The sequence below is a fragment of the Lissotriton vulgaris genome, chromosome 4_1, assembly GCF_964263255.1.
Source record: "Lissotriton vulgaris chromosome 4_1, aLisVul1.2, whole genome shotgun sequence".
Taxonomy (NCBI): Eukaryota; Metazoa; Chordata; class Amphibia; order Caudata; family Salamandridae; genus Lissotriton; species Lissotriton vulgaris.
Genome location: NC_141691.1, coordinates 1043038224 through 1043057746, shown reverse-complemented (window position 1 = coordinate 1043057746; position 19523 = coordinate 1043038224). Strand labels below are relative to the sequence as shown.

The window sequence follows — 19523 nt, the reverse complement described above, 5'->3', positions numbered from 1 at the left end:
ATGCCTGGGTTCTGCTAGAAATCAGGCAGGCTGACACCTCACACAAGATCTCTTGGCTGACTAAGATTAAAACCACCTTGAGAGACATGGGGATGGATGGTTTATGGGAAAACCCTGAAGTGAACCCCCTTCCATCGAAACAAAGAGTTTAAGCCTATTGGGACATGGATAGGATGAAACGTTTCTCGTCCATTACGAGTCCAACTATGACAAGGGATTTCTTGGAGAGTAAACATGAGTACCACTATGAACCCTATTGGGATTATATCACGGTACCACTAGACAGGAAATTATATCACCAATACAGAGTGGGCTCACTCCCAATAAAGTCTTTTACCTGTAAATGGCACCCCCTGAATGATGATAAATGTAACACATGTCTGTCGCAGCGGGAAACCATAGTTCACACTCTCTTTCTCTGCCCAGCCTATAAAGCCCCTCAATGCAGATGGCTCAACCCAGTCTGTTTAAACCTTGGGACCAGGGAAGGTACAGAGGCATTAAGGATTTTAAAAACAGATACAAGCAAGCCCATAATATTTGCCCTAGCAAAATGTTTAGGCTGGATGTGGGCTATTCGCAGTAAAATTGTCAAGGCTCGGAATTGAGCTAATATGTAATGTACTAATCCCATTATAATTAGGCCACTGGAGTTATTTTCTTTTTAAACATATGCCAGTCTGGAGGACGATTTTAATTATTTTCTTATGTAAGTGATTGTATATTTCCCTGCTTTCCTATTTGGAAATACTAATGTATAGCAAGATGGATTAATTTATGGTTTTATGTCAACTTTTTATACTGGTTATACTAATCCCAAACATTTGTATGACTGGATTGCAATATTTTTTAGTCTTTGATTGAATTTTCTATAACATGAGTTTATTGATGTATGGCTGTCTTTAATGATTTGACAAATCGCAATAAAGACTAAATAAAAGTAAAGAAAAAAAAGCCAAGCATACTGAGTTGAAATAAACGCACAAAACACAATTAAATTCGACAACCAATTTTAAAATAACTTTAAAAATGTTGAGTGTAGTTTTTCCCAAAGTTCATATATGAAAATGAAACGAAGTTACAATCAATTCAAGGTTGCACAGAGATAAAGAAATACAACACAATTTGCTGAATCAGTCAACCTATGTAATGGACATATTTTGCTTTTTCCCAATCTATTTCTTTTCTGACTGTTTCCCAATATCAGGCCTAAGTTAACTCATGCAAAGATTCCAACATTAATAATTGATATTGTTCATGTGATGTATCCAAACTGATATCAAGTATATTTAATTATTTTAGCAGAAATTCTTTGATAGCTGCAAGATGTAGTTGTTTCTGGAGTAAGTTCACAGACTTCCATTTATTCAGGAACAAGCCAAAACTCGTTTCACCCTCTATGTGACTTTCAAGCCTGGGGGGTTTTCAAGGCTGTAGTAATAGAATGAGTGGTTATGACACAAAAGCCAATTTATTGCGAATTACTATTTTAGTATCCCACTAAGTGTAAAACACTGCAATCAAGTGATACACACAACGTTCTTGCTCTTTGGATAAAACAATTCATAAGTGAGAGAATGGCCTGAAGGCTCGGGCAGTCGACCTCGGAGCTGGGTAACCAGGTTCGAATATCAGCAGGGGCACTCAACATTCTGTGATTCTGGACAAACCACTTAATATCCCCATGCCTAACAAAAATGAATGTGCCCGTCTGTAACATAACCGGTGCTCATGTAAAGTGCTCCAAAACCTTTGGGTCTACTTCGCGCTATATAAAACTCCACAAAAAAAGGGAAAGTGAGACTATATGGTCAGTGTGAGATGTAATCCTTCAAAGCTGCCATGTGCATTCATATTACAGACTCCATATTATTGTCTATACCAATTTATTGAGCACTAGCATGCTTGAGGTTGTAATGGACAATAACTGCTTTTTAGGAATTCCATTATTTTATATGTTAATATTCTTATATAACAATTTATTATCTCATATTTCCCTTGGATTACCATGCCCTAACATAGTTTAAACTCTTTGCCAAGAAATGTTTCCAATTTTAAATAAGGACACAAATGTTATTATTCAAATAAGGCAAAAATGACAAAAATCCACTAAGTAGAAATGCAATATGAATAATGATTTTTAGCAAAATTTGAGGCCAACCCGATGGAGTCCTGGTCAGTTATAGCAAATGGATTGGTCCCGGTGAAGGTCTGAAAATAACAAAATTCCCAAAAGATTTTAAGTCCTAAAGCAGTAATCCTACCTGAGTGGACCAACACTGAACTTGTAGCTGCTGCAGCTGAACCAAAAGCTTATGAATCTTTTCTGAGGCCAAATGCAGCATGGGACTTTGTTGTTTATTTCTGAGGTGTTGGGAGCCTTGACCTGGCCATACCTGAAACTAAATCGGATGCCCTGGAACTGCTGGTCTGATACTTTATCTGATAGGTCCTCCTAAGGTTTCGGAGCTCTGGAGAGAAAGTTTTTCAAAGCTTCCAAACTTTCTTATGGTGCTCTAACAATCATAGGGGTGCCATTCCAAGGCCCCAAGCAGCTTAGAGGAGGGCACATAAAGATTCTTCGGTGTTAGGCAGAGGCCAACAGAAATGTTCAGTTCAGGTCTGGTTGGAAATGATCCACTGGGCATTTCCAGGAAAAAAAGCCTCTTGAAGATTGTGCTGTCCCTGTAGCCACAAAGGAGGTCATCAAACTGCCCCTTTAAAAGAAATTAGGTCATTGGTTGAGGGAGTGGAAGGCCCATTTAGGTAACAACCACTGTCCTTGTCAAGTTGAACCCCAAATAGCCACTCTGATTAACCCTCCGGCAACTTGGCACAAAAGCAGTCAGGCTTAACTTAGAGTTAGCTGTGAAGTATTGATGCAGCACACAAACAGTAATGAAGTGAAATCACAACACATGCAAGATCCCAAACAAATTTAGAAAACAGCTCCCAAAAGCACAAAGTGCCACTTGTCAACATCTGGGGAAAACTCTCAAGTTCAGGCTGACCAAGATGGATTCTGGGTCACAGACAGGGACTAGGTTAGTACAGCTGAAAAGTTACCTTCTAAATCTGTTGTGAAGAGTTCTGTTTGCTTTGGAGGAGGCAGCCAGGAGGAGGCTGGCTGTCATGTGTGGTTGTCACTATAGCACAGAGAGAAGGTAGGTAGTCGCAGACAGCCATCCCTATAGCATTAAGGGCAGGTTTTGCATTGCTGAATACCATGGGCAGTCATTGTTGGTGCAGAGAACACATTTCACCAGAGCTTCAAGGCATGAATTGGCCCACTCACAGGCCTGAGAATCCCAAACTTAAGGATTTTCACCTTTTCTTTAAGTGGCGCATATTCTGATGCAAGCAATGGGAGGCACATCTTGAGGATCAGTGTACCCACTCCAATAGAGGCCAACAGGGTGCAGGTAGGTCCATTTGCAGGAACAATTACAGCAGATAAGCTGGGAAGTTGCCATGAGTCTTCTGAAGCTTGTTGTATCCCTGTAGCTCATGCAGAGGGTCAGAAAACGGACCCATGGTTTCACTCTGGTTAGCGTGGGATGAAGGCATTCGGGTCCAATTGTTCTTTTCAGACAGCAAGACAGTTCTTCAAGCAGCAGGGCAGTCCAGTGGCAGCAGGGAAGGCCTTCTTCTGTAACATCCACAAGTCTAGGAGTGTTTGGTTATGGAGGCCAAATATTTATACGTGGTGTTAGCCTTTGTGCTTGGGGCCTCTGCGTCCTAATCCCACATTTGGTTGTGGCAAGGTCTTTCCCTTCCTCTGCCAAGGCTCCAATCTGACTGGGGGTGAAAAGGGTAGGGGGCCTATTGTAAGGTTCCTTTGTTGGTAACTAGTCAAAATATCGAGTTTTTAATTTCGACTAGACAAAATATAGAGTCAAAAATATAGAATAGACATAATATCAACTAGACATAATATAGACTACAAAAATATCGACTAGAAAAAATTAATATCGACTAGAATAGCAATAATATCGAATCAAAAATATAGAATGGACATAATATCAACTAGACAGAATATAGACAACAAAAATATCGAATTTAAGGTAAGTTAATATTAATGTTTAATTTTTGTGTAATAAAAATCTGTAGCGGGTTGTGGGTTTATAGGGGAATAGGGTGGGAAGTAATTTAATTATAATGAATTAAATATGTTATTTTATTTATTGGTATTTAGTTAGAATTAATTGTTAAATTATTATTAATTTGTAATTAATTAAAATAGAATTGCTAATTAATTTTAATTGATTATTTGATTAATATTTTATTTTTTGTCATTTATTTTCTGTAGCAGGTTGTGGGTTTATAGGGGAATAGGGTGGGAAGTAATTTAATTATAATAAAGTAAATATGTAATTTAATTTTGGGGTATTTATTTAGAATTAATTGTTAATTAATTATTAATTGGCAATTAATCAAAATATAACTGGTAATTAATTTTAATTGATTAATTGATAAATATGTTAATGTTATTAATGTTTTTTATGTAGTGGGTTGTGGGTTTATAGGGGAATAGGGTGGGAATTAATTTTTTTATAATTAATTAAATATGTAATTTAATTTGATAATTATGTTACTTTTATTAAATTAATTTCTGTAGTGGGTTGTGTGTTTTTAGGGGAATAGCTTGTGAAGTAATTTAATTGTAAACAATTACATATTTGAATACAAAATTTGAGTTAATTTTTAAAAATACTTTTAAATTGTTAATTATTTTATGTTTAATAGGTAAATAATTACTATTAGTAGGTAATTTGTATTATTAATTAATTTTTATTTGTATTTAATATCTTTTACACAATTGTAAAATATTTTAATTAATTTGAAATTGGTGTTACTATTTATAATATTTATATTTAAACAAGAAGTATTTAGTTGCCCTACTATTGCACTCACTGTAGTTTGAATAGTATTTTTACCCCTACGCTATCCAACGCTTTCCCTTCTGTTGCACTCTCTGGAGTGGGAATAGCAATTTTTACACCTACGCTATCCAACACTTTACCTACTGTTGCACTCACTGGAGTCGTTACAGTGAATGTAACCCTTTCGCTATCCTACGGTAAAAATAACCCAGCAGCAGAGCCATTCACAGTCATGTAACCCAGTACACTCGCAGAAGGATGAAATTACTCGGACACGAAGATGCAAACTTTAGGATTTTCCTAATTGTGACTTAAAATCCAACTATACCTTTAAAAAGGTTGTATCTTTATTTGCTCCCGATACAAAGTTAGCACTTATTAAATGTAATAAGGTAGCAAGGGTGAGTTTTTCACTGCCAGGGCATGTAAAACATAAGTATACATGTCCTACTTTCAAAATGTAATGCCCCCTGCTCTGTGATGTTTTTTTTTTTCACAACCAAGTTTATTGAGCAAAAGAATGACAAGCATGAGGCACCTTCCCACACCAAGGTCACCACATCAAGATCAATGTATGGATCACATACACAAGAAATACTAAGCAAGTATCAATGAAGCTCAGCTTTAAAATCCCAACTACCCATCCCAACCCCAACTACACCCCCACCCGTACCCACTATCCCCCCCCCTTTCCACACATGTACAGAGGCAACACAGAGATGGTTCATATAAGAGAAGCAGGCATGAAGCAACCTGGGATGTGCCTTTAGGGCCAGAGACAGCGCTGCGATCAAATGTCCTCCTCCGGTTCCGCTGGGGGTTCCAAGGATAGGCCACGATAGTCAGCCCACCGCTTCCAGATCTTGAAGTGCTTGCGCGGGCAGCCCCGCGCCTCAAAAATTGGTTTCTCAAGACCCATAAAATAGTCCAGTCCCGCCTTCCATGCCGACAGGGGGGGGGCCCTCACAGATTTCCAGGCCCGAGCCAAGTCGCGCTTAGCCACCACCAGGCCCAGAAGCAATAGGTGACGTTTATAGATGTTGCCCCCAACCCCGTCCATGACGTGCAGCAGGCCCAGCCGGTGGGTACGGGGAAGATCCCAGCCCAGGACCTCAGCCAGGCAATTCCATACACCCCTCCAGAAGCCAGCCAGGCGACCACATGACCATACTGTGTGCAACAAGGTGCCAGGCACTTCCCCACATCGCAGGCACTCCGATGACTCAATCAAACCAGCCCTCCACAGTCGTTCACGTGTGTAATAGGCACGATGTAGATACTTGAATTGTATGAGACGGAGCCGAACCGCGATAGCGGTGCCACGGGGAGACTCCAGGGCCTCTCTCCAGTCGTCCTCGTCCAGGGTGCCCACGTCCACTTCCCAGGCTTCCCGGAGGGAGCTGAGAGTAGACGAGCAGTGAATAACCAGAGTCTGGTAGATCCTGGAAACCTTCTTGTCTCCCAGGTCGCCCATAAAGACTTTCGCCTCAATTGGGCTAAACTCCGGAAGGGAGTCAAGGCCGGCAATGCTTGGGGCGAGGGCATGTCGCAGCTGTAGGTAACGGAAAAACTGGGACTGAGGCATTTGGAATTCCACTCGGAGGTCTGCAAAGGACTTGAGGGTTGCGCCGGACACGACGTGACCCAGTTGAGTAATCCCAATAGTCTCCCAGCCCTCGAACCCAGCCAGAGTCGCCAGCTCTGGAAGCAGACCGTTGTGCCACAGCGGCGTTTCCGCCGTCAACTTGCCCCACCAGCCCATGTGGCGCAAGGACTGCCGCCACACTGCAAAGACCACCCTTGTCACCGATGGCAACCCACGGCGTATACGCGCCGAGTATAGAACTGTGTGGAGCGTATGGTCACCCATAAGATGCCTTTCCAGGGCATATGCCGGATCACTCCTATCCCCATACCACCAATCGTTAAGAACAAGCAGATGCGATGCTTGGTAGTAGGAGAGGAGATCAGACGTGGCCAAGCCACCACAGTAGGTGGATAGAAAACATGTCTTGAGGGCCACCCTGGCTGCTCCGCCCTCCCACAGGAAGCGGCCCAGCACAGAGTTCACCTGGCGAAACCACTCCATGCCGATAGGGTGCGGGAAATTTTGGAGTTGGTACAGCAGTCTCGGCAGCGCCACCATCTTAAAGATGGCCGACCTCCCAAAGATCGTAAGCGGCATCCTGGACCACGTTTTGACATCCGTCTGGACCCGTTCCCACACCGGTAGGACACTACGCGTCCAGGCCACGGCCCGCGAAGTCGAGAGGAAAACACCCAAGTATTTCAGGCCGTCCGTCGCCACTCGTAGATCAGCAGCCCAATCGTCGGCCACCGCTCCGCCATGCAGAACCCACAGGGTCGACTTAGATAGGTTAAGGGTAAGCCCGGAGACTTCGCCAAACCCCCGCATGATCTCCAGGATTCGAGGGCCAGAGCGCCGCAGATCCGTAAGGAACAGGAGGACATCGTCCGCGTAGAGTGCAATTCTATCTGTAAGAGTATCGTTCCAGACAAAGCCACGCAGCTGGGCATCTAGCCGCACCCGCGCCGCGAGGGGCTCCATGGCCAGGGCAAATAGGTATGGGGACAACGGGCAACCCTGGCGCGTACCGCGGCCGATTGGGAAGCGTCCTGAGACCGCGCCTGCCACCCGGACCGACGCCGTGACATTGGTATACAGGAGGCGGATATAGGACAGAAAGACCGGCCCGAGGTTTAGGCGGGCCAATAAGGTGAAGAGATACGCCCAGCTCACCGAATCAAAGGCCCGGTCCATGTCCGCAAGGAGAAGTGCGGCCTGTTCATCCCTAGCACTCATGGCGTCGATCGCTGCCTGCGCCCGCCGGATATTGTGTCGGGTGGCTCTGTGCGGCATGAACCCGGCCTGGTCGGGGTGGACCAGGTCGGCTATAAGGGGCAGAAGGCGGTTCGCCAGGGCTTTCGCCAAGATCTTGGCCTCGATGTTGAGGAGGGAGATAGGCCTGTATGAATCATGACGGTCAGGCGCCCTACCAGGCTTCAAAAAGACCACAATCTCAGCATGGCGCCAGTCAGGTGGCAGCTCGCCCCTAGACCGCGCTGCCTCTAGCGCATTACGAAAGTGGGGTCCCAGCTGGACGTGGAATTTTTTATAAAATTCGGCAGGGTAGCCACTAGGGCCGGGCGCCTTCCCAGTGTTCAGTTGGCCAAGGGCCTCCCCTAGCTCCTCGGACGTAAGTGGGACCTCTAGGGCCGTTCTAGTCTCCTCCGGGACTGCCTGCGGGAGTAAAGCATCCAAGTACGGGGCAATCCCGCTCTCCCTCAGCGGATCGCGAGGGGCATATTGTGCCTCGTAGTAGCGGGCAAAGCTGGCCGCCAATTGGTCCGGGTCGGTCATGACTGAGCCATCCCCCGCCGTGAGACCGGGTAGCTCCAGGGGCTGGAAGGTCGCCTGGCAAAGTCTATGCAACATGGTGCAGGACTTATCGCCCCACTGATATACCCTACTGCGCGTGGCGAGCCACGCCTGCCGGGCCTCCTCATGGAGGACCGAGGAGTAAGTCTGCTGGGCCTGCAGGAGCTGGCGCACCACGCCCTCCTCACCTCCAAGTCGACCACGCTGCTCCAACTCCTCCACGCGGGCCGCGGCAGCCACAATGGCCTCCCGGTGCTTCCGCCGAGCGGCCGCACACCAAGTTATGTCAATGCCCCGGATCGTGGGCTTCAGCGCCTCCCACACTACAACAGCGTCGGCTCCCCCCACCAAGTTCTCGCGCCAAAAGTGGTCGATCGCCTCCCGTAGGTGCGCCACATAGTCCGGCCGCTGCAACTGCCAGGCGGACATACGCCAGCGAAAAGGTTGCCGTTTAACGGGGAGGGTCAGAGTGGCCAGGACAGGGGAATGATCCGAAAGGCCCCTGGGGAGTATCGAGGCGTCCCTAACACGGCTCAGGCAGGCCCCGGGTACAAACAAGTAATCAAGCCTCGAGAATGACCCATGCACCGCCGATACATACGTGAAGGCCTGTACTGCGGGATGAAAATGCCGCCACACATCGACCCAGCCCATACTGCGCGCCGTTGCACTCAACCGGGTGGGGGCAGCCGCGGGGGGGGGTTAGGTACCACACACGCTCGCCGCTGGCGGTCCAAGCCCACATCCATGACTTCATTCCAATCACCCCCCACCACAGTCAGGACCTCGGGGATTTCGTCCCACAACGCAAACAGCCGTTCAGACAGTGCCCATTGCAGGGGGGGAGGGGCATAGACACTACCAAAAACCACCGGCTCGGAACCCAGTAGGCCTTTAACAAAAACAAATCTGCCCTGGGGGTCAATCCATTGCTTCTCGTGGACATAGGCCACCCTACGATGAATCAGTATGGCCACCCCCCTCGAGCCCCTTGTAAAGCCAGCATGATAGACCTGGTGGTAGCCGAACCTCTGGAGGCTAAGGGCTTTGGATCCCAGCATGTGCGTTTCCTGAAGCAAAAGAACATCCACCATCTCCCTTTTCCCCCACCGCAGCACAGCCCCCCGCTTAATCTTATCCAGGACACCCCGCACATTCCACGTTACCACCCGCAGGGTCTTCGAAGGAGTCACACTCGCAGCACTAGCCATTGTCGACACACAGTTCAAAATCTGGCCCACCCTCCCACCCAGGTGCTACCCGCAAAACGACAAAAAGCACAGCCCCCGACACGTGTGGACCCACCCCCCCAGCCCGCAAACACAACTCCCCCGTTCCAGCCCAGAGCCCCCCCAACAACAAGTGCAACACCAAAACACCCCCCCGTACCCCACTCCCCCCACCCCAATACCTCAGAAAACGGTGAAGTACCTGTCGCGGCATGGAGAGACCCGAGCCCAAAACAGAGGACTCAGGGCCCGCCATACCAATGGATCCCCAAAACCCCACCAAGACGCACACACACCACCCCCCCAACAACACTCACATCCGTGAGGGTCTGAGGCCCGTATAAGGTACCCTCCGAGCCACACAGTGTCCCCATGTCTATAGCTGGAGTCTCCACATGGGAGCCGGCTGGCACATCAAGGACAAAGTAAAACAGTCTCACCAGCCAAGGCAGAGCAAGTCCATATGCCGCCGACAGAATGTATGGAGGCCCAACAGTGTTCAGCTGCCCGCCTCGGAGTGTTCAGAGTCCCTGGTGCCACCTGATTGCGACGCACAGGCGGAAGCCGATCTTTTCTTGGAGCGAGACCTCCGATGTCGGCCCTTCTTGGGCTGGCGTTGTGTCCGCTCCGGCGACGAACCTGGAGACCTGCCCGGGTCCAGTCCCGGTTGGGCGTGGGGACGTAGTCGCACTGCCTCATCCGTCCAGCGAAACACCTCCTCTGGCGAGTCAAAGAAGTGGGTACGAGACTGGTATACGACCCGCAAGCGAGCTGGATACAGGAGCGAATACTGGAGCTTGAGGCCCCGGAGCTTGGCCTTAGCGTCCATGAAGGAGTGCCGCTGTTGTTGCACCATTTTTGTGTAGTCCGGGAAAATCATAATGGTATGATTCTCAAAGGCGAGGGAGCCCTTGTTCCTCGCCTCCCGCAGGATAACATCCCGGTCATGATAGTTCAGCAGGCGGGCTATAACCGGCCGCGGGCGCTCACCCTCCGGCGGCCGCTGGGTCAGGGCCCTGTGGGCCCTTTCGATCACGAAACACCTAGATAACGCCCCTTCAGGGAGCCAGCTCTCCAGCCACCCGGTCAGGAACCTCTCCATGCTGTCCTTCTCGCACCGCTCCGGAAAACCAATGAAGCGGAGGTTGTTGCGCCGCGCGCGCCCTTCTGCATCCTCCACTCGGGCCGCCAGTGTCTTCTGGACGCTTTCCACCTCCGCAAGGCGCTTCTTTAGGCCACTAATGTCCGCCTCAGTCTCCGTGACACGGGTTTCGACCCCAGCAATCCGCTCCACTGCATTGCGAAGGTCCTGGCGTAGGAGCGTGACATCCGCCCCGACCGCGCCTATCTTGGCATCGAGCATGTCCCGAGACTGGGTTATGGCCGCTAGGATAGCTGCGTTGTCTGGCCCGGGGCCGCCGCTGCCACCGGTCGCCCCAGCGCCACCACTCGGCCCCGTGAATTTATCTATGGGTCCATGTTTGGGCGGGCCACCTCCTCTGTCCCTGGTCATGGCAAGCGCCGGGCAGGGCCCACACCACTCTCGGGCACTGTCGCAAAAACTGGAACGGGGCTGCCCAGATGAGGCCCCGGGGAGGGACGCTGCGATCGGATGTCGCGAAAATCGAGGCCCCGGCGTCACCCCAGCAGGACAGGCCGCACCCACACTCGTCCCCACGGGCAGCCGTCCAGGATATGTCAGGAGGAATCAGCGGGTCCGCGGTCCATGGGTCGCCGTATCCAGTGGGCCTAGCCAGGGGAGGCGGATCAGGGGGGCCAGCCGACCACCAGTCCAGCCCCGGTCGCCCCCGCCACCAGACTGTCGCAGGGCCCGGCCACGCCGCCACCACTCGCCGGTCGTGCAGGGGAAGAACCGATGGGTAGGAGTCGCTGGTTCCGCCTCAAACTCCAGGCGATCGCCGGCGGAGAGATAAGCCCAGGACGGCGTGGCGGATGCCACCCGCACCCGCCAGGTCACAGCTGCCACCAGGCGTCGCGAAACTCGAGGACCCCGGTTCCGGCCGGCCACCAGGCCGCACTCTGCCGCCGACTCCCCTCGATCACAGGAAGGGAGGAATCACAGGATCTATACACCAATGCAGACTTGAAGCTTCACCGGATCGAGTACAGGCACTGGGCACCAACAGTGGGCTCGGGGGTCAGGATAAATGATCGGATTCAGTCCGGGCCGGCGGGAGCTCTACAAGGCTGCGACCGCCATCTTCGCCCGCCAAGCCACGCCCCCTGCTCTGTGATGTTTAGTGCACAACTTAAGGCATTAAAAAGGAAGCATTAAAAAGGAAGGTTTGGGCCTGGGAAAAGCTTTATTTTGACATGTTCAAATAGCTGTTTAAAACCCAATCACAGACTTCTGTGGCAGGCCTGAGACATGTTTAAAAATGCTAATTTAGTGGGTGGCACAATGGCTTCTGCTGCTCACTATTAGCATTTAATTTATAGGCCCGGGAATAATGAACTACTATTTACTTGGTACTTGCAAGGAAATTAAATGTACCCATCAGGTAGATGACAATTGTACTATGTTTTAGGGAGAGAGCCTAAGCACTTTACTAGAAAGGTTGAAGCTGCTGCTGTCAGGTGACATAGGGTAGGTCCGAAGCTATGTTTTCACTGCTCCTACTGCAGTGAATTGCACAATAGATGCTGCAGTCTACAAGAGATAATTAACTTTCCATGCCAGGGGTGTATTTCCGCACCAAATAATCTGGCCTTAGAGGAATGTTCAGTGGGCCAATCAGCTTTTAAGCCAGTCTCAACATTTTTCGAGTTCAGAGCACATACATGGGACACTGGATAGCAATACCCCAGTGTTAGAGTTCAATATTACCCGCAGATAAGTCCCAAAAAAAGGTGAAAAACTGAGTTGACTATCCAAAAAGGGGTCACTTTGCAACAGCTTCAAAATCGAAAACAGTGTACAAGAAATAACACATTTATGCAAAATGCACTCTGAATCGCAAGATAGCATTGGTAAGCGAAAGATCACTGCTTTTTACAAAACTCAATATCTCAGGCACATTTAAAAAATACATGGGTTTTCTTCGTGACCATTTTTCATTCATCAGGTTTCCCCATTTGAACTGAAGCACAGTCAGTACACAATTAAAAATAAATATGGGCTGCAGCCCACTCATTGGTTCTGGGAGGTGTGAGCTTTCCAAGAACCAAAAAACACTATATATATTTTTCATCATCAGGGTCTGACAGATATAACAGTATATTACATTTGTAAATCTACTTTTGGGGAAAATAATTACCGATAAAAGCATTATCAGCTATTTTTATTGTTCCTGCTTTTGTTTCAGAAATATGTTTCAACAATTAGTTTATTTGAGAAAAACAGGAGCAATCTACAAAAGTGAGCCCTTTCTGAATACAGAATTCGATAAACTCTTTATAAATGGATAGCTTTTCTGGTTCGCCCATTGGTTTCACAAACGGCAATAGGTAGGAATCCATTAAACACCGAATTATCGCCTACCAATTAAAAAAATGTCAACAATGATAGTAACTTTTATTTTTCTTTGCAACACAACTGGTTCCTGCATAGAGCCATAAGAGATGAATTGATGCTGCTGCATTTGAAACAAATTATTGGAAGTGCTAAGAAGCTTGATTAATTATATAGTTTAGCTATGCCACATTTTCATAGATACAACATTTAATTAAAACGGATGCAGTATTCTAGTTTTTCGTTCTTTCTGCTCCTGCCTCCTCCCAGTCAGTGTTCCCTTGAGAGGAGTTTTCTCTCCTCACAGCTTCAGAGGAGCACAGTACAATGTGACATTGCTGAATATTATTTTTAGAGAGCATGCAGTATGAATGAAAAGTTTCTATTGTGTTGCTGATGTAACTTTATGATGGATGGACACCTCCACTGCACATTCGTTGCCAGCTTGCTAGCACATTAGTGTATTAGTCTTTGTTGTGGTTGTTTGAAATGGGGCTTTGCATCTGTGGATTACTGTTGCTGTGGAAAGTAATGGAAGATTATTGATTACTTTTAGAATGGGCAATGTTAAGCACTTTATTGTGACAATCCATTTTCTGATTTGTCTAAAATGAGCTGTTGATATTTACGCTCTGCTGAATGTGCAGTGTTGCTCATTGTTTATGCATAAAATGTCCATAAAAACTCTAGTTTTATGTTGTTGGGGGTGACTAACATTTTGCCTCACAAAACTCTGTCCGTTTGGGCACAACGTTCACCTCCTCACAAAACTCTGTGAAATTGAATTGAGACTTTCATTTCCTTCTTAAAAATTCTGTTGGTGTCCTTTATGGACCCAAAATTAAGATATTTCAATTATCTCCTAATATCTGATTTTGTACTCCGTATCTGAGCCTTCGCAGATACTGATTGACAATGTTTGTAATAAAACTCTTCAATGTTTATTTGATCCGTTCTTGTGTGGCCCCATCATTATTTTGTATTTACTCTTCTATTTTGTTGGGCCTTGAAGTTGTGGAGAGTGATGTCTCTTAATGCAAGATCAAGGGTGCTAAAGTCGAACCACCAAAGGTAAATTGTAGGGTGATGGAAAAATTGGGTTCAGAAAATTATTGGGGTTTGTGCTCCCACAGTAGAACAAACTATAGGAATGCTAAGCTATTGAACACAATATTGGTGTTACAACTAAAATATTTTCTATCTCTCGGAGAGTTAGGACACGCCTCCTTAGCAAGCCAGAACTATTTTTATTATTCTGTAGCGATGGGTGTATTGGGCTCCTATATTTTTTTACTACGTGTAGTATAATTTAACAGGGTATTGTTGAATGTTACAAGAAATGTCCAGAAATTAAGCTAAAAAAGGGACAAATAGAGTTTGACGTAGTAGCTGTGCTTTCATGAAAGTCCTTAAGCAGTGGCGCTGGTGAACCCGAAAGTAGTGGGGCATAAATACCTTCCCTTGCCTGGTAGCTGGAGGTGGGGTAAATATTATCCCCTGAAAGTGTATTGTCAGGCCCCAGTTCACCAATAAGTCTATTAAATGCCATCTGAGGCAGCAAGCTAAGACATCTTTAGCAACGGATCTAGGGTAGCTGATATGATCTGGAAAACTCGCATTAGTGTGGCCGTTTGTGTGAACCAAAATACGTGCAATGACGTCAGTTAATTTATTGACATTATGCATTTCATATTGAAAACACATGAACACTTTACTTTGTGCCACCAAACATTTGCTTTTAACATGATTAATTTTAAAACCCCCAGACAAAGTGTCACCTTATATTATTAAGAAGATGTGCCTCGAAATGTTTATGTATGGTAAGGACAGCAGAAAGTTTCTATAATATAGACGTACCAAGGTATACCTCATCTGCTTCTGATAAACGCAGGAGGACTGGACGTCAACTCGAACAGAAAGCATCCTAGCTTTCATTGTTATGTTTCAATCTATTAGTTAAGCCAAAGCACCAGAAAAACAGCTAATTTACAGTAAGCGATACAAACCTGTGGAAAGGCTCATGCAGCAGGTTTGTGACATATGCTCACACATGCTTACCACCTACACTTCAGTGCTGCAGCCCTGCACGCCATAGCGTCCTCGCTGGTCCAATCCTCCATGTGTGAGAATGAATAAATCAGTGGCGATACTGCTCCTTGGGGCTTTACAAGCTAGCACCCTGGGCTTGACTAAAACTTGCAGGATGTAACACAATGTACATTTAAAAGGAATAGGATGGCCCACAATCCTTCAAAAGGTATCGCGAGGGCTGTAAAACTGTGTGCACTGCACATGCATGGTGAGTGTCCCACGACCCTCCCAGCCAGTGCATCACCGACTTACAATGTGAAATCATGAGACACAATTTGACTTTAACATGAAAATTCATATTCCAGGTTGCTCCTGCAGCGTTGTATAATCAAACAATAAAGAGTTTTTATAACAGTCAGCTGACTGGGAAATTGGTAGGGCTTAGCAGGAGCGCCCCTATAGAGTTCTCACTCCATAACATAATTATATCAAGGCCTAGGACGTGGAGCAAAGTCTTTGATTGATTGGTAGATTGGGTACAATAAAAGATTTGCCTTATCTCCCATTTTATTCATACTGAGCACATCATCTTGAGTCTTGAATTTGATAACAGTCGCTCTACTTTTATTTAGTATTCAACAACTGCAACATATTATTGTATGAGCTGGTTACCATGGTCCTGTCATAGGACTTACTCATTTGATAGGATTTCACTAGACATGTCAGAATTAGCGGCATGGATCCACTTACTGTTTTTCTGATTGCTTGGCAGTCTTTTCACACAATATGCAAACTCCCCATGGGCCTGTAGTAAAACCAATTTTGACATTTTCATGTAGACTGTGTGGCTATCGTGAAATCGTATTATAAATTTACACTTCTGCACTGTTGTAATTTGACTAGGCCAGCTGACAACAAAGCACTCGTGCAAACAGAAAAGGTACCCTTGAGAAAACATTTTGGTATTATTGTTGTACGTTAAAGGTGGAGGTGGATTGAGGTAAGCCAATCTTCTTTCTTTCTTTTATTTCGATCATAAAAGATCCTAAAAGAACACAGCACGGAATAGAATAGAACAAAATTGTTTTTGACATAAATAAGTAAAAATATCAGGTAATTTTTTTTTAAGATGATACCACAAAAGTTAAAAGTAGGGTATATCATAGAATGGTTAACGTAGACCAAGGCCACAGGGTAAGTCCAAACAACTTTTAGCTAAATACATGAGGCCTCATTTATGAAAAGTGACGCATCGCTGCAAGAAAACAGCGATGCGTCACTTTTCATTGCGCCCTCCTTGCGACCCCAATGATGCGTTATATTTACAATATGACGCATCATTGCGCAAGGACTTACAGATACGTCAGTATTTCTGACGTATCTGTAAGAGCAAAAGTGACGCATTGCTGGAGTGTGTCTCAAAAGTGACGCAACTCCAGCAATGCATCCTTTTCACATGGGGCAAGCCCCATGTGAAAGGGCGTGCGTCAGTCTTACGCCTGCTGTGAGGTAGGCGCAAGATTTTGACGCAACAGCGTCCTAGAAGTGACGCAGTGAAATCTCATAGATTTCACTGCGTCACTTCTACGACCTTTCTTACGTCAATACACCCCCCTTGCATACATTATACCTGGCGCAGGTATAATGTGGCACAGGGGTTTACACAGTGACGCATCTACCTAGATGTAATATGTACAGTTGAAGTCGACTGCCACTATTACAGGCCAAGTGTAAATGTAATATAACAAAGCAGAATCTAAGATAAGCAAAGTGTTAGTTTCTTCTTGAGGCCTCAGCACTCTATTGTAGACAATAGATAAAGTGAGATCCATAACTAAAATATCTTCAGAATCAACTGGTAGATGTTTCACTTTGACCCCTGAATCAAGGTTCACCCATACGGCTAGTCCCCCAAAAGATCTACCCAGCTCTTTTCTTTTTGCAATAATGGCATAGGTGGAAAAGCCATTTCTATGGGGACTTTACAGGCTCCAAGTTTCTTGAAAAAGAATTGGAGATCCCTGCCACATTCCATACGAGCACCTTTAATGAGTGGATAGGCAAATTTCCCCCCTACACCCTCTACTTCTCCCAATGGCAGGGCAGCCACAACAACACTATCCCCCAAAGCAACCATCTTAATATTAGCTTCTGGGTCGAGGACCTGGTGGGCAGTTAAAGGGTTTGTGGTTGAAGGTGGACTAGTAGATGGCACTACCAGAAGTCTTGGAGATTCTCCCCTATTTTCAGGTATCATATGCATTTCAAATGGCGGTCAACTATGCCTTCTCCATTATCCCAAATGTGATCTCAGTAGCCCAGGTACAGCTAGCCCATGAATTGAGAGTGGCAATCTTGTAGGAGTATCAGTATTGTGTGACAATATAGATCTCAGGGGGACTCCAGCTGATGGTTTATATCAAATGGATATGCCGGAATTTTCTAAAGGAATGGTACATGAATCAATTGACAATAGACCAGTAATGAAGTAAGCATATGGAGAAGATTTGTAAACTTGAAAGGCACAGCATCAGTTAACCTTATAAGACTGGTGGTTTTTTTTACCGTACGTTGGTAAAAGCCATTGAGTGTACATCTAATACTGTATTATTTCTTACCAGAGTGTACCCAATAATGCATGTTTTGTCTTAATTCTGAAGGAATTGGTTAAACATGTTGGTAGCTTTAACACTACATTTTCACCCTTTGGCATTCTATGAAGAATCATATAGTGACACCCAAATAGTAGTAGATGGCATCAAGTTTATTATGGCAACTAATATGACTATGACTAAGACAGAACTCAAATAACGCCTTGCCAACCTAGAGAAAATGCTGGCTTTTTTTTTTGTCCTCATTTGCGTCTTCCAAAGAAAAGAGAGATAACCTTTTCACTTGCACCAGTGTAATCGAGGGAAACCCGCCCTTTTGTACATTTGTGCAGGAAGTGGGGGAAAAAGAGAGAGGAGACGCCAGCTTCGAAATCGTATCTGCCCTGGTCAAAGGAAGCTTAGTCTTTTAGCCTCGACTCCCCTCCAACAAACCAGCTGTACTGGGCGGATAGGGTAAAATCATTGGACATCAGAGTTTGTTTGTTGCTCATACCACTTAAAAACCGGGGACCAGAAATTATGCCTTTTAAAAACCCTCATATCTAGACTGGCCATATACTTAACAGAAGACAACCAGTACAGAAAACTGGGAGGGGAGACCGATGTCCATTGTTTACAGGCTTCCTGCAGCGAGATCTGGGGGGAACAGAGTGAGAAGAGTTTCTACTCTGGGCGGTCTATGCGGGAAGGAAAATAGGGTTGGTCCTGCTGTAGTGTGATCGGGACAGATTGGTGTGAAAATTTCGTCCGTCCTTTTGACTGCAGCAAGCTGGTCTTTGTTTAACAAGAGGGATCCCCGCTCCGTCTGCATCGGGACCCCTGGAGACATTATTGATATCAAAGCCTGGGCAGACTACTTTGTGGAATGGGCTGCAAAAGATCCTCATGGATTTCTTACCACCGTCATCTTGGCCCTTACCCCACTATTCCTGGCAAGTGCTGTGCTATCCTGGAAGCTAGCAAAAATGATAGAAGCTAAGGAAAAAGACCAAAAAAAGAAACAAAAACGCCAGGAAAATATTGCTAAAACCAAACGGACAAAGAAGGATTAAGCACCTTAAGCAATGCTTTCATCTGTATATAACAGATTTTCAGACGGAGGTCGATGTGGTTTTATATTCTTTTTAGAGATTGGACATCCTTTCTGCGAGACTTGTTTTGAAATTCCTTGTTAGTGATTTGAGCTTGGAATTGCTATTAAAGAACCTACTCTTTTCTCATTGTTTACAAATTTCCCTGCATGCTAGTAGCATAGAATGAAAGAACAGCATTGACTTGTCTTCTGTATATCCTGTAAGCGATTCTTCATAGCCAAAAATGATAGAGAGAACGCTTACCTTAATGTCAGACCCCAACATAGAGGACAACGCCTTACTCACGTCAGACCAGAAGAGCTGGATCTCGGGGGGCAATGTACAAACATATGCACATCATCTTCTTTCAAACTACCACACTTTGGGCAAGCCACATCACCTCCTCTCTCGAACTTTGACAGCCTCTGTGGCGACCAGTACGCTCTGTGGAGGGAGACAACGTGATTTCTCCTTAGGTGCGCAGTTTTTACGATTTTAAAAAGCGTAGACATTGATACTTGACACTTATTTTCAAGCGAAGACTCTGGCAAGCATCTTCCCCATAATTCCGTAGGTAATGTGAAAATCTCCGTCTTCCAGCTCGACCAGCAGCCAATATATCGTCGCAAACTCTTTCTTATTAGGTAACTCATCCAGAAGTCTGTCCCTAATTCATTTGTATTTCCTATCCCCACATGTGAGTCTTTAAACCAGCTCTGCATTTGTAAATATTTAAATCTGGATATTTGTTGACCAGATAAAAGATTGCACCTCTCCCAGCTAATTAGTTGTGCATCAATTGTGATATCATTCCAGTTCATTA

The 19523-nt window shown here is 45.8% G+C and overlaps 2 protein-coding genes across 2 annotated transcripts in view; both read left to right on the top strand.

The window, feature by feature from the left end:
* ADCY2 (adenylate cyclase 2) overlaps positions 1 to 19523 on the top strand; it is a 3890318-nt gene that overhangs the window by 178361 nt on the left and 3692434 nt on the right. The window lies entirely within an intron of this gene.
* On the top strand, positions 18347 to 18839 carry LOC147722842 (small integral membrane protein 15-like; the record flags this gene model as incomplete). The annotated part of the gene is made up of 1 exon (XM_086966587.1): positions 18347 to 18839. A coding segment is annotated over one exon (333 nt), but the record flags the coding sequence as incomplete, so codon positions are not given.